We start from the raw sequence: 14471 nt of genomic DNA, 5'->3' as shown, positions 1-14471 counted from the left end.
AGTCAAAGGTAATGTGATGGCCCCGTAGACTTCCCCTTGACTCTGAGTCAAAAGTAATATGTTGGCCTTGTTGACTTCCCTTGACTTCAATTCATTGGTAATGATATGTAGGCCCCGTTGACTTTGAGGTAGAGGTAATCTGTTGTACCGTTCAGGACATATCTAATAAATGACTTGTTTATTGACAAGATTGCCACATTTTGTGTCTTGTTCTGATATCAGACCTCCTTCTGTGCCATATAACACTTTTAATCTAGTTATAGCTCTTTTACATGATGCAAGATGTTGTCGGAAACATATTTGACATATTCTGTATAATCACTTAATTTTGCTTGGTAGTGCATGTTATAATAAAATTTGATATTGCACCATATTAATGTGTGATGTCTCTCCACTATTTGATTACATCCAGTCTGGTATATCAGATTAGATCATATGTAACGCTGTGATTGATATTACAAAATCGATGATAAAAATCTGACACATGGAATTAAAATATGATTGTTTGATGATACCATAAAGAAATCCTAACTTGACACACCAAAGACAACTTGATAACACTAGGATGGTGTTGACTGTTTTTTAGGACATAATCAAGTTAGTGGTTGGAAGGTTGACGGCAGGAGAGAGGTACTTTGCCAACTGTTACGCCCTCAAGTTAGTGAATATCCCATCCAAGGACAGTTATTGGCTTCACAATAACCTCTCCATGTACCAGGTCCGACAAAAATACGAGTCTGCACATCCATCTGACGAGTGGAGGTAAGTTCAGTAAAATGTATCAAAATATGTTATTTGAATCATATTAAACAAACTAGTTGTAAACACTATGTGTACAATACTCTAGAGGATATCTGAAACATAATTGATTATTGCACACCTCACAATAATTGTTCAGAAATTAGTGTGATGCAAGGTCACAAAGAGGTCATTGTGATGAGGATATCGATGTTCTGCTTTAGGCAACAGAACAAGGAGAGAATCTAGCGATATTATGATATATGTAATTATTTGTCGTCCCTGGGGGGCACATTGACCCTGAAACGTAAACAATATATTTTCTGGATTTATTAATGAAATTGTAGTTCAGTTTCTGTGAATTTTTTTGAATTCAATCTCTATGCCATGGTTGTACATGGTGTATGGTACAAGTTAGGGTAGACTATAAAATTGGATCTACATGGTGTATGGTACAAGTTAGGGTAGACTATAAAATGGTTTGTCTGTGGTGTATGGTACAAGTTAGGGTAGACTATAAAATTGGTTGTACATGGTGTATGGTACAAGTTAGGGTAGACTATAAAATGGTTTGTCTGTGTGTATGGTACAAGTTAGGGTAGACTATAAAATTGGTTGTCTGTGTTGTATGGTACAAGTTAGGGTAGACTATAAAACTGGTTGTCGGTGGTGTATGGTACAAGTTGGGATAGAATGTGTGAAGTATAATGTATATGGTACGAGTTAGGGTAGAATGTGTGAAGTATAATGTATATGGTACATGTTAGGGTAGAATGTGTGAAGTATAATGTATACTGTACAAGTTAGGGTAGAATGTGTGAAGTATAATGTATACTGTACAAGTTAGGGTAGAATGTGTGAAGTATAATGTATACTGTACAAGTTAGGGTAGAATGTGTGAAGTATAATGTATACTGTACAAGTTAGGGTAGAATGTGTGAAGTATAATGTATACTGTACAAGTTAGGGTAGAATGTGTGAAGTATAATGTATACGGTACATGTTAGGGTAGAATGTGTGAAGTATAATGTATACGGTACATGTTAGGGTAGAATGTGTGAAGTATAATGTATACTGTACATGTTAGGGTAGAATGTGTGAAGTATAATGTATACGGTACATGTTAGGGTAGAATGTGTGAAGTATAATGTATACGGTACGAGTTAGGGTAGAATGTATGAAGTATAATGTATACTGTACAAGTTAGGGTAGAATGTGTGAAGTATAATGTATACGGTACATGTTAGGGTAGAATGTGTGAAGTATAATGTATACGGTACAAGTTAGGGTAGAATGTGTGAAGTATAATGTATGCTGTACATGTTAGGGTAGAATGTGTGAAGTATAATGTATACGGTACATGTTAGTTAGGTGTGAGTAATGTATGTAGTATGTGTGAATATAATGTATACTGTACATGTTAGGGTAGAATGTGTGAAGTATAATGTATGCTGTACATGTTAGGGTAGAATGTGTGAAGTATAATGTATACGGTACATGTTAGGGTAGAATGTGTGAAGTATAATGTATACGGTACATGTTAGGGTAGAATGTGTGAAGTATAATGTATACGGTACATGTTAGGGTAGAATGTGTGAAGTATAATGTGTATGGTACATGTTAGGGTAGAATGTGTGAAGTATAATGTATGCTGGTACATGTTAGGGTAGGTTAGTAGAATGTGTGATATAATGTATGTATAGTATGTGTGACACATGTTAGGGTAGAATGTGTGAAGTATAATGTATACGGTACATGTTAGGTGTGAGAATGTGTGAAGTATAATGTATACTGTACATGTTAGGGTAGAATGTGTGAAGTATAATGTATACGGTACATGTTAGGGTAGAATGTGTGAAGTATAATGTATACGGTACATGTTAGGGTAGAATGTGTGAAGTATAATGTATACGGTACATGTTAGGGTAGAATGTGTGAAGTATAATGTATATGGTACATGTTAGGGTAGAATGTGTGAAGTATAATGTATACTGTACATGTTAGGGTAGAATGTGTGAAGTATAATGTATACTGTACATGTTAGATAGAATGTGTGAAGTATAATGTATGCTGTACATGTTAGGGTAGAATGTGTGAAGTATAATGTATGCTGTACATGTTAGGGTAGAATGTGTGAAGTATAATGTATACTGTACATGTTACAAATCTGGATCAGTGTTGTCATTGTATCATAGCATAGTTGTAGCTAACTATACATAGACTGAATTTGTCTGTAGGTATACCTGTATGTTAGGTAGGCTTTGAAAGGTTGTCTGTGGCCTACTTTTACTGGTTATTAGGTGAATGGTCATTGTCTTGTCTCTGTATCCTGAAGTCACAAGAATTAATTGTGATTTTTTATTTAAGACTTACTCACGGTGACTATTAATGATAGACAGAACTCTGTCTCCTAAAGTCACATGAAATCTGGTTTTCAGACTTGTAAACTGTATGATGGATAGAACTACATATGAAATAGTAGATGACTGTGGAGGGTGTTCAAAATGGTGTTAGGTAACAGAATGGTCATTTGATATGGCCATCTAAACTAAAAAGTCATCGTGGTGTCATCTTGTGGAATTTTTGAAATTCATTTCTTAAAAGGTCTTGTTTCTTGTAGTGGTCTAGTAACTGAGAACCATTTCTTTGTATACGGTATAATTCAGCTGACTAGATTTATATCTCAAACGTGATAGAACATAATTTAAAAGTTTTGGAAATGATAATTATCTTGTGACCAATTTTTGTTGTCTTTGATTCAGGTTGTTTACTTGGTTAACATATTGGCGACTACACAATGATTATACACATGGCAAGCTTAGCTTGTTCAGACACGGTCCACTCTCAAACCAACAATCTGAAGTGCTCACTTTGATTTGATAACCTAGGATGTACTTCACATACACAATGTAATGGGGATTATCAAGGGTTGTGTCTGCTCCCTGCTTCTGATAGTAATTCTACAGCCTAACATTACCGTAAATATACAACAAACAAGATGCTGGTTATTACATATAATTAACTATGTTGGTTTATATATAAAAAGGACTGTGTGTTTAGGAACTGCACTTCATCATATTACATATATTAAAAACACATCTTACATAAATCTACAATTTGAATCCTGGTTGGGCATACTACAGGCTGAAGGCTTTGGGCGTCGTCTGTACTGATAAAATATGGTTTTAAATGACCAAAAAATATCAAAATTACATCACTTGAAATTTGGCCATAATGATCATGTCAACTGATGTAAATATAAAAGGCAAGTTTTCATTGATTGTCGAGATTACTGAATGAAAGTGGAAAACACCCTATTTTAAAGATTTAAAGAACTGATTTCACAAAATAAAATCTGAAAAAAGGTCAGATTTTTTATTTGCATTTATCAGCATTATTTTAACGACAGAATAACTGTCACCACATTGTGCTACTGATGGTCACTGCAGAGGTAGATTGTGCCGAATGAGAAAGAAAAACCAATAACGATTATAAAAATCGAATTATCCTGAAAGACTTGATATCCTAGGCTTGATTTTCAAACCTGGTTAAGTGACTAATTTTATTTATCCCGTGGTTCTGTTACACACTCGATAGAAATCAATGTAGTTGGACATGTGCACGCAGATGTCAACAGTCTGCTTTACATATGTGTAGGAGATATTGATTTTTCTTCATCCACTTCATACATCTTGCATAGAAAAAAGGAAATAATGAGCAGATTAAAATAATGTTGAAAATCTTCTTATATTTTTTTTTAAAACAAAGAAAAATTGTGGAACCATTCCGTTCCACAAACATATATATATATCTCAAAAAAATTTGCTCGACAATTTGTTTTCAAGTCAGACATACAGCTGAAGGGTAATTAAACTCTTTCTTTACTTATGTTTATACAATACTTTCTCAAAGTCTCGCCGACTCCCCCTTTCTTCTATCACATAATTACAGAATCAACATGTAGATAAATCAAATTGTATGTAAGTCTGTGTCTGGGCTTCGTCCAAAGTCTGTGGCCTGTAGATAGATGGACCCTAGAGAATGGTCTCCAGCCAGTACTCCTGCAAGGAAAACACTGTCCAGCCAGTGGAAGTGTCAAATCTGTTAAGTCCTAGTAGACTCAGGGTCTGTGTGCTTCAGCTCATGCTTTGATGTGGAGCATGGTAATTAGGCACAAACATTCTGATTGATGAGGATAATTAATTACTTATTAAGTTAAATGCATTCACCCTTCTGACCACATACAACTGGAGTCTTAGATCACTGATGGATTGATCCAATCCAGAATTAAAGGGGAGACAGGATTTTGATCATATCTTGCAGCAGAAATGAGGTAGAAAGTACCATAATGGGAAACCGTAAAGATTTTCAGAATTGAGAAGAAAAACAAACATATGTATGTTGTTCACTTATAAAAGGGTTCCATTAAATAGGCTTAAAATGATCTCACAAGCACTCTGCTTAAATGTTTTAGTTGAAGTATGTTTCCATCCCTGCAGCATAAGAGATAAGGTGCCATGAAGTATCCTTGTGTTTAATTGACAATAATTGACAGGTTTTTAAGGAAAACTCACATAGTTGAGTCTGGAAACTATTACCAGCACAGAAACGGGATATCAACTATTTTTTGTAGAAATAATGAAAAACAGGAATTTGTTAGAAACTCTCCCTGAAATTTAGCTGCAACTGCAATTATTCTTATTTGAAACAAATTTAAAAATCCCTTATGAAAAAGTGATTTTTTTTTCTTAAATGACATGAACAGCTTGAAAAAAATAGTAATGAACAATAAATTTAGAAATATTACACACAATGTGGTGGGAGCTGGGTGTATAAAGTAGAAGTACAGATGCTGAGCTTTGACCCTGCTGGTTATCTTTGTTAGGATCCACTGGGGCTATCAGTGGATTGTATGGTAGAAAACTGAATATGCTGAATAAAGATCCCATTTCCTGTCTGATTATATTCAAATTAAATAATTTCTGTGAATGCTTTAATGTCGAGTATCACGCAAAACTTGAGAGTGACAATATGTGGCAGCTGCCATTGGATATTGGAGGATTAAGTTTACCTAGCAGTCAGGAGGATATCATAGCCTGATCTTCTGAGAGGTTTTCACAGTGGTATTTCACATGAAATATTCAAATATCAACAAGACAATCAATAGCAAATGGTGTCTCCACAAAACAGCATATTGACAGGGTAACAAGGTTAACAGACAGTCCTGACAGGGTAACAAGGTTAACAGATAGTCCTGACAGGGTAACAAGGTTAACAGACAATCCTGAAAGGATAACAAGGTTAACAGACAGTCCTGACAGGGTAACAAGGTTAACAGACAGTCCTGACAGGGTAACAAGGTTAACAGACAGTCCTGACAGGATAACAAGGTTAACAGATTGTCCTGGCAGGGTAACAAGGTTAACAGACAGTCTTGACAGGGTAACAAGGTTAACAGATTGTCCTGGCAGGGTAACAAGGTTAACAGACAGTCTTGACAGGGTAACAAGGTTAACAGACAGTCCTGACAGGGTAACAAGGTTAACAGACAGTCCTGACAGGGTAACAAGGTTAACAGACAATCCTGACAGGGTAACAAGGTTAACAGATTGTCCTGGCGGGGTAAAAAGGTTAACAGACAGTCTTGACAGGGTAACAAGGTTAACAGATAGTCCTGGCAGGGTAACAAGGTTAACAGACAGTCCTGACAGGGTAACAAGGTTAACAGATAGTCCTGGCAGGGTAACAAGGTTAACAGACAGTCTTGACAGGGTAACAAAGTGGTTTGGCAGTACTGACAGGGTAACAAATGATACAAGTGTACAGACAATACTACTGACAGGGTTACAAGTGTACAGACAGTACTGACAGGGTAACAAAGTGTACAGACAGTACTGACAGGGTAACAAAGTGTACAGACAGTACTGACAGGGTAACAAAGTGTACAGACAGTACTGACAGGGTAACAAGTGTACAGACAGTACTGACAGGGTTACAAAGTGTACAGACAGAACTGACAGGGTAACAAAGTGGACAGACAGTACTGACAGGGTTACATGTGTACAGACAGAACTGACAGGTTAACAAAGTGTACTCACAGTACAAACAGGGTTACATGTGTACAGACAGTACTGACAGGGTAACAAAGTGTACAGACAGTACAAACAGGGTAACAAAGTGTACAGACAGTACAAACAGGGTAACAAAGTATACAGACAGTACTGACAGGAATACAATTGTACAGACAGAACTGACAGGGTTACAAGTGTACAGACAGTACTGACAGGGTTACATGTGTACAGACAGAACTGACAGGGTAACAAAGTGTACTCACAGTACAAACAGGGTAACAAAGTGCACAGATAAAACTGATAGGGTAACATATTATACAGACAGTACTGATAGTGTAAGAAAGTGTATATACAGACAGTATTGACAGGGTAACAAAGTCTACAAACAGTATAAACAGGGTAACAAAGTGTACAGACAGTACTGACAGGGTTACAAGTGTACAGACAGAACTGACAGGGTAACAAAGTGTACTGACATTACTGACAGGGTAACAAAGTGTACAGACAGAACTGACAGGGTTACAAGTGTACAGACAATATTGAAAGGGCAGCAAAGTGTACAGACAATTTTGACAGTATAAACAAGTGTACAGACAATTTTGACAGGATAAACAAGTGTATAGACAATTTTGACAGGATAAACAAGTGTACAGACAATTTTGACAGAATAAACAAGTGTACAGACAATTTTGACAGAATAAACAAGTGTACAGACAATTTTGACAGGATAAACAAGTGTACAGACAATTTTGACAGAATAAACAAGTGTACAGACAATTTTGACAGGGAACCAAAGTGTACCGACCATAGTGAAATAAACAGGATGGAATTTACTTACTAGAATTATGTTAAAAAAAAAGAAAAAAAATATGTGATAGTTAAGATTTTTGAGCCGAGTAGAACAAACATAATACACATGTAGATTTTAGACCTTCACCACTGGTGTCATTGTCCATGGTCTATTTCTTAGCTGATATCTGATTTCTTATTAGGAAAACCAGGTGTTAAGTGTGGTCTACTATGATAATCATGTTTGCATATCTGTCAGTCCATTCATACTTTTGTTTCCGAGAAATTTCTGAAACTGTTGTACACTGTATTCTATGCAATGTATATTAAGAAGTGATTTTAAGTAGATCCTAAGATCGTAGAATGGGGGATGGGGATAGATACTTACCTGTCAGGGCGTTAGAATCCTTATTGATTATAAATGTTTATACAGATAAAATAAGTAGTGTTACTGAATAGAAGAGCAGTAGTTCGAACTTGTATGATAATCTATGGTGATCTAATTCATTACTGATACATTTGTCATGATAAGGAGTCAGAGAATGACAGATAATACTGACTCAGGAAATGTCAAGGTCACTCTAACCTGTACAAGACAGGTGAGACATTAACATCTTTGTTCATCGCTTTAAAGCACCTGCTGTGAGCTCTAACAGGGAAATCGAGGTGGAGGTGTGTTGTGCTTGATCAATTGGCACATCATTAGAATCGTTAAGTGTGTCTGATGAGGTTAAGGTACAGGTGTAATAGTTGTAGCACATCAGTAAAGCTCTGACTGACGTGGTCCTGGGACCTAACTTCAGACGTCAGTTGGTGTCTCAGTGCTATGAAGTCCTTCATTAGTAACCTGCATTTCTGAATTATTCAGTCGTACATTTCATAGTATATAATTAAATTGACATAATATTTATGTCTAAATTTGCAATGGCATAAAGCTGATTTTTTTTAATATAAAATTCTTACATCTGGTCAATGCTAATCATGTACAAAGATAACTATATAGAAAGTATTTTTAGAACAGTTATGCTGATGAATGGTTATGCAGACCTGAATAAGGTTTCCAATATATCATTGAACTTGGTGTAATGGTTAACATAAGAAACTGTTATAGTAAGTAGCACCAACATTTTCTCCCCTCTGACCCAGTTTTGTTAGTGTGTGGCTTTATTAAGTTGTTTGAGATGAAGATCAAACGTTTACTATAAGGGAACTGTCTAGTTGGATGTTGCAGCTGAGATAGTAGGAACACATGCTAGACACATGTGTTAGTAGGTTAGAGGAAGTTCAGGGTAACAGTGTTGACACCTGTTCTATAGAGGTATAACACTATAGGTATCAACAACACACTGCCCTTGTACAGTCAGGTCTCCTGGTCTCTCAGGGCCTGTAGTATCTTGGATTCATCTTAATTCCTGAAATACTGGAGTATCCCATTGATGAAATCATACAAAGCCCAGCCATACTGTCTCACAGGATTAAATTTCATCCACCTTGTTTATAATGTATGAAGTTATGATATCAGATCAACATACCTTCTCTAGCACAGTTCTACTAGATTTGGCTAGCTTCCATAATGTATATCATACCATAAAACATAATCAAGAATAAACTGCTGTGTAACAAACAAGGAAAGAAAAGAAAATACACATAATCTGAGACCTCAGATGTATGCTGGATATGTAAAATCTTTAAAATATGCAAAATCTGTTAAAAATGCTATCTATCTCCAGTGATCCTACCTCCCAAATAAGTATAAGGGACATGATGACCTTTCAGCATACATATCGATTAGTGTCACAATTCTGTCATCTATCTGTAAAACAGACAAACATTATATGGTTTCATTGTATCCTTCTTGATAATATTCAAAGGAAGAAAGGGATGAGAATTAGACACTTTATTAGCTTCAATACAAAAACAGAGCATCTGATGTTTACAGAATTTACCTAGCTAAATCAATTATACATACGGAGTTTATTAGGCCAGGCAAACACATATGGTGTACATTGTAGACAATATAGTAAGAATTACATGCTTAAGGTAAAACAGAAGACCACCCTACACAGTTTTCCCAAATCTACCAAACTGAAACCTTATATTTGTGATAACTAATGAAATTGGTTATTGAATTCCTTAGCTAATCTGTACTAATACTTAAATTTGTTTTTGTCTTACAGATATGAACTAAGGGTACGCTACCTTCCCAAGAGTTTCCAGGAGTTATACACCAAGGATAAAGTGACATTCTACTATTTATATGATCAGGTACATAGTTTTACAGTGTTAATAATTTGAATACGAAGGAAAATATGATGCTTTTCTATTCAAGTATGGGTAAACTTAGATAATAAACATGGAGTGTAACAAGTGGGTGAGACAGCAGTTAACAATGTCCAGGTTAGAGAATTACCAAATTGATATGTTCCTAACTGATTTTTCTGTTAGAACAAGTTCACATTTTCACACTAGAAAAATGTGAAACTATTTTTCCCACTTTTCATAAAGATGATGCAAATGAGGTGTGTCATAACTGAATAAATTAACGCCAATAGCAACACAAGATATCGGTTGATTGATGTCTGTGGTAAATCAGTGAAAATGATAATAAAACTCCCACCATATTTCCTGAATTGGGGTTATAGTCAGCTTCCTGTATGTGACTGAGCTGAGTGTCTCAATTTGTGGCTAACCACAAAAATGGGCAGCACAAGGCTGTATGGTTCTCTCTGTATTCATATTATTGGTCATTGAAAACTGTTTCCAGGACATTTTAACACAGGAAGATGTTTTGGTCTCTTGTTGGTTTTCATCTGAGTCAGATTTTTTTTTAAAATGATACCAAATAGCTTACTCAAAAGTATATACAGTTTTACTGTTAGACCTTATGGCTTCATTGGATATCATTGAACTAATAGACACTAAAAAAAAACCAAAAACACGAAACAACCAAGATAAACATTTCAAGTGTTACCTATGCATAGGTCCAATGAGATAAGTGTGAGAGTGACCTCAATTAAGGAGTGATTACCTGAGACCTCCTATGATGTTGATGTATGGAAGTCTTCCGCCCACCTTACCTCTGTATGTCACTTTGACCTGTAGAGACTCCCACGCCTAGCGTATCACACAGTACCTGGCTCAACAGGTGGGTTTTGAAGGCAGGTCTCTCAATTTTTTTTAATATGAATTGGTAACTTCTGGTAGTCCAATACCTTGCCATTTTATGAAATTTTATGCTGACAAAGGTTTCCAGATAGAGTTTTAGTTAGATAGATAACTATCACAGTTAGATGACAGTTGACATTTGCGGGGCGTTAGAGGGGAGGGGAAGGAGTTTGGGGTAGGGGTTGATGTTGGGTTTCTTAAGTATGCTGTTGTGGTCATGTCCTGCAGAAGGCCTCCAGTCTGTTGTTCAGTGAGGTAACCACCTATTACTACAAGTATTGTGATCCATCCACAAAACGACCGTAGTTGTCAACAGGTGACAAACAAATCAAGCATTATTTCACCATCCATTTCCTATGTGAGGTGATGTGGATGGGTTTGTACTATATGGTCTTCTGGTTGTTAGTTATGGCTTTCTTGGCTAGTGTTGTATTTACACATGCATTATTTACCTGATCTGATGATGGCAAGTGACTCACCATAGGTATTGATTTAAATATCAGTTTTCTGTCTTGTAAACAGCTTTTGTTTACCATTGATTATTTTAATGTGCTTTATGAAGCTTCACTTTTTGTATAATTTGTTATTATATTTGTGACTGCATACGGACTACCATTAGCTGGATTGAAGTGATCTTAGAAAGTGGAAGTAACAGATCAATACAATGGAAGGCTCGTTTTCTAAGATACACGTTACAATTTAAATTGCTGTTTTACAGAGGTTTCTGAAGTCATATGAAGATATTTTATCAATTTCAGCATTTAGATAAATACAGCCTTTTGTTATAGTGTATATAATTATTAGGTCAACTGACCTATGGTCAGGATGACCTTTAACCATCCCATTTAGTCAGTCTTTGTGTAGTGTCTGCCATAAACCTTTCACATATTCTATTTTTGATCAGTGTGAAATCCAAGATGGCTGTCATCCTAGTCATGTTGAAAACAAGTTCTAAAACTGCTTTGGTTGTTTGCTTGAACAACACCTATTTCAAACTTCTTCTCAAGTGGTGCCTGTGAGATTGACCTGAAACTTGCCATGAATGAATCTTGAGATTATATTCTAGTATTGACCAAGTGTCCTAACTTTTTGGGTATATCTGAAATCCAATATGGCCATCATTGTGATCATCCTGGAAAACACATTTTACACCCTTGCTTCAGTTCCAATGGTGTCAATGAGTTGAAATTTGGTGGATGTGATGAAACAGAATTGAACAGTGTTATTGTAGTTATAGATCTTCATAGCCAGATGATCATAAAGGTCGGACATTGGCCTGTTGTGTAATGTTTCTCATCCCAGATCTTCTAAAGTATTGCTGACAGCCACTAGCTAAAGATAATTACTTCAGATATCTTATCAAACATAACATTAAAGGACCATTTATAATCTATTAACTTATAAAAAACAGTTTCATACTGACAATGATTGAGTCTGTATTCAATGATTCTTCATACTGACAATGATTGAGTCTGTATACTGACAATGATTGAGTCTGTATTCAATGATTCTTCCTACTGACAATGATTGAGTCTGTATTCAATGATTCTTCATACTGACAATGATTGAGTCTGTATTCAATGATTCTTTATACTGACAATGATTGAGTCTGTATTCAATGATTCTTCATACTGACAATGATTGAGTCTGTATTCAATGATTCTTCATACTGACAATGATTGAGTCTGTATTCAATGATTCTTCATACTGACAATGATTGAGTCTGTATTCAATGATTCTTCATACTGACAATGATTGAGTCTGTTTAATGATTCTTTATACTGGCAATGATTGAGTCTGTATACTGACAATGATTGAGTCTGACAATGATTCTTCATACTGACAATGATTGAGTCTGTTTAATGATTCTTTATACTGGCAATGATTGAGTCTGTATACTGACAATGATTGAGTCTGTATACTGACAATGATTGAGTCTGTATTCAATGATTCTTTATACTGACAATGATTGAGTCTGTATACTGACAATGATTGAGTCTGTATACTGACAATGATTCTGTATTCAATGATTCTTCATACACAATGATTGAGTCTGTTTAATGATTCTGATACTGAAATGATTGAGTCTGTATACTGACAATGATTGAGTCTGACAATGATTGAGTCTGTATTCAATGATTCTTCCTACTGACAATGATTGAGTCTGTATTCAATGATTCTTTATACTGACAATGATTGAGTCTGTATTCAATGATTCTTTATACTGACAATGATTGAGTCTGTATACTGACAATGATTGAGTCTGTATTCAATGATTCTTTATACTGACAATGATTGAGTCTGTATACTGACAATGATTGAGTCTGTATTCAATGATTCTTTATACTGACAATGATTGAGTCTGTATACTGACAATGATTGAGTCTGTATTCAATGATGCAAGCCTTAAAGCCATCTAGTATTTAGAATAAATCATGCAGTTGCTATGGTTGATTACAGATACTGCTGGCTGAGGTTTTGAACTGCCATGCAAGGTCACTGCAGTATATATGTTTAACTATGACTGTGTATGCTCTACTAATGGCAACACAGGGGGGTATATTTACATAAACCCCAGGATAACTGGCATAGGGGATCCCATTGTGGTATTTAGTGAAACATCACTTTCATTCACCATCAGATAACGCTCTCCAAAAATTACTATTATATGGAAATTAATGGTTGCTGGTAAAGTCAGTTAAATGCCTGGTCTATCTCTGACAGAAGGGATCTGCCTGGGACATTTTGGTGTGTGATGTATATAAGGCTAAGATAAGGGGGGACCCTCTACCATGGAATCCTTTATCTGACATTTCAATGTTTATAGAATATTGCCTGTAGATTAGCACAATAATGCACCTCTTGTTAAAGAAGGGCATCAGTTGACTATCAAGTATTGGGTGTGTCGTAAAGATATTATCATCAGGGAAAAATCACCTGGAATCTGGTGAACAAATGTAAAGAAGGGACAATAATTGTAAAAAGATTGCCCATTTTTTGGCGATGTGTCAGTGTCAACCTGTCTGTTGAAATTTCTATCATTTCAACTTCATTGACCCTATTCATTCGACTTATTAAGTTTATATTAAGTGCATTTCTTATAAGCAACTGACTTCTTATAAAGATCAAAACAAAGAACACACCAAGTGCTAAATCATTTTCTGTGTGCTTTCTACATGGTCCATAATGATATATGTTATTACTGTGTATCATCATTGTTATCATCATAATCATGTTGTTTTCAGAAAACCAAAACATTTTATATTTGAGAAATCATGTACAGAAATATTCTGAATATTTCCGGACTGTGTTGAGATTATAGAAAGCCATTACCAGGTTATAGTAATAGACGTCAGTGCAGATTATATCAGTGTTTCTGGACAGAAAATAATCTGTGAATTTAAATGTATTTATGATGAGAATTCCTTTTATTTAAATCTGTTTAAAATGAGATATTTTAGGTGTTTTTGTTTAAATCTCTATAAAACAAGGCAGCATGAGAATGCTTTTATTGTCTCCTTATAGCTATTATAGATTAGATTAACTATGTCGGCATTCATGTCAAGGTTATGTAGTTATATTGTGATGAAGGAAACATGAAAAGTAACACCCCCTAAATTCCTAGATCTTCTGATAAAACACTGTTGAGACATGCCATATCTACTAATGTTATACTCCTCCTCTGTTGTGGGGGAGAGAAACGGCTTA

The 14471-nt window shown here is 35.4% G+C and overlaps 1 protein-coding gene across 3 annotated transcripts in view; it reads left to right on the top strand.

Annotated features, from left to right (window-relative positions):
* Positions 1 to 14471, top strand: part of LOC132553467 (focal adhesion kinase 1-like) — a 73488-nt gene that overhangs the window by 24911 nt on the left and 34106 nt on the right. For all 3 annotated transcript variants that reach the window (XM_060217715.1, XM_060217716.1, XM_060217717.1), the window contains exons 3-4: positions 587 to 762; positions 9776 to 9863. In XM_060217715.1, the coding sequence (XP_060073698.1) occupies positions 587 to 762; positions 9776 to 9863 (264 nt within the window). The remainder of the gene's footprint in view (positions 1 to 586; positions 763 to 9775; positions 9864 to 14471) is intronic.

Source organism: Ylistrum balloti, unplaced genomic scaffold (assembly GCF_031769215.1).
Source record: "Ylistrum balloti isolate Yb309-2 unplaced genomic scaffold, AGI_CSIRO_Ybal_v1 Utg370330, whole genome shotgun sequence".
NCBI classification, from domain to species: Eukaryota; Metazoa; Mollusca; class Bivalvia; order Pectinida; family Pectinidae; genus Ylistrum; species Ylistrum balloti.
This window is presented reverse-complemented; position numbering and strand designations above follow the sequence as displayed.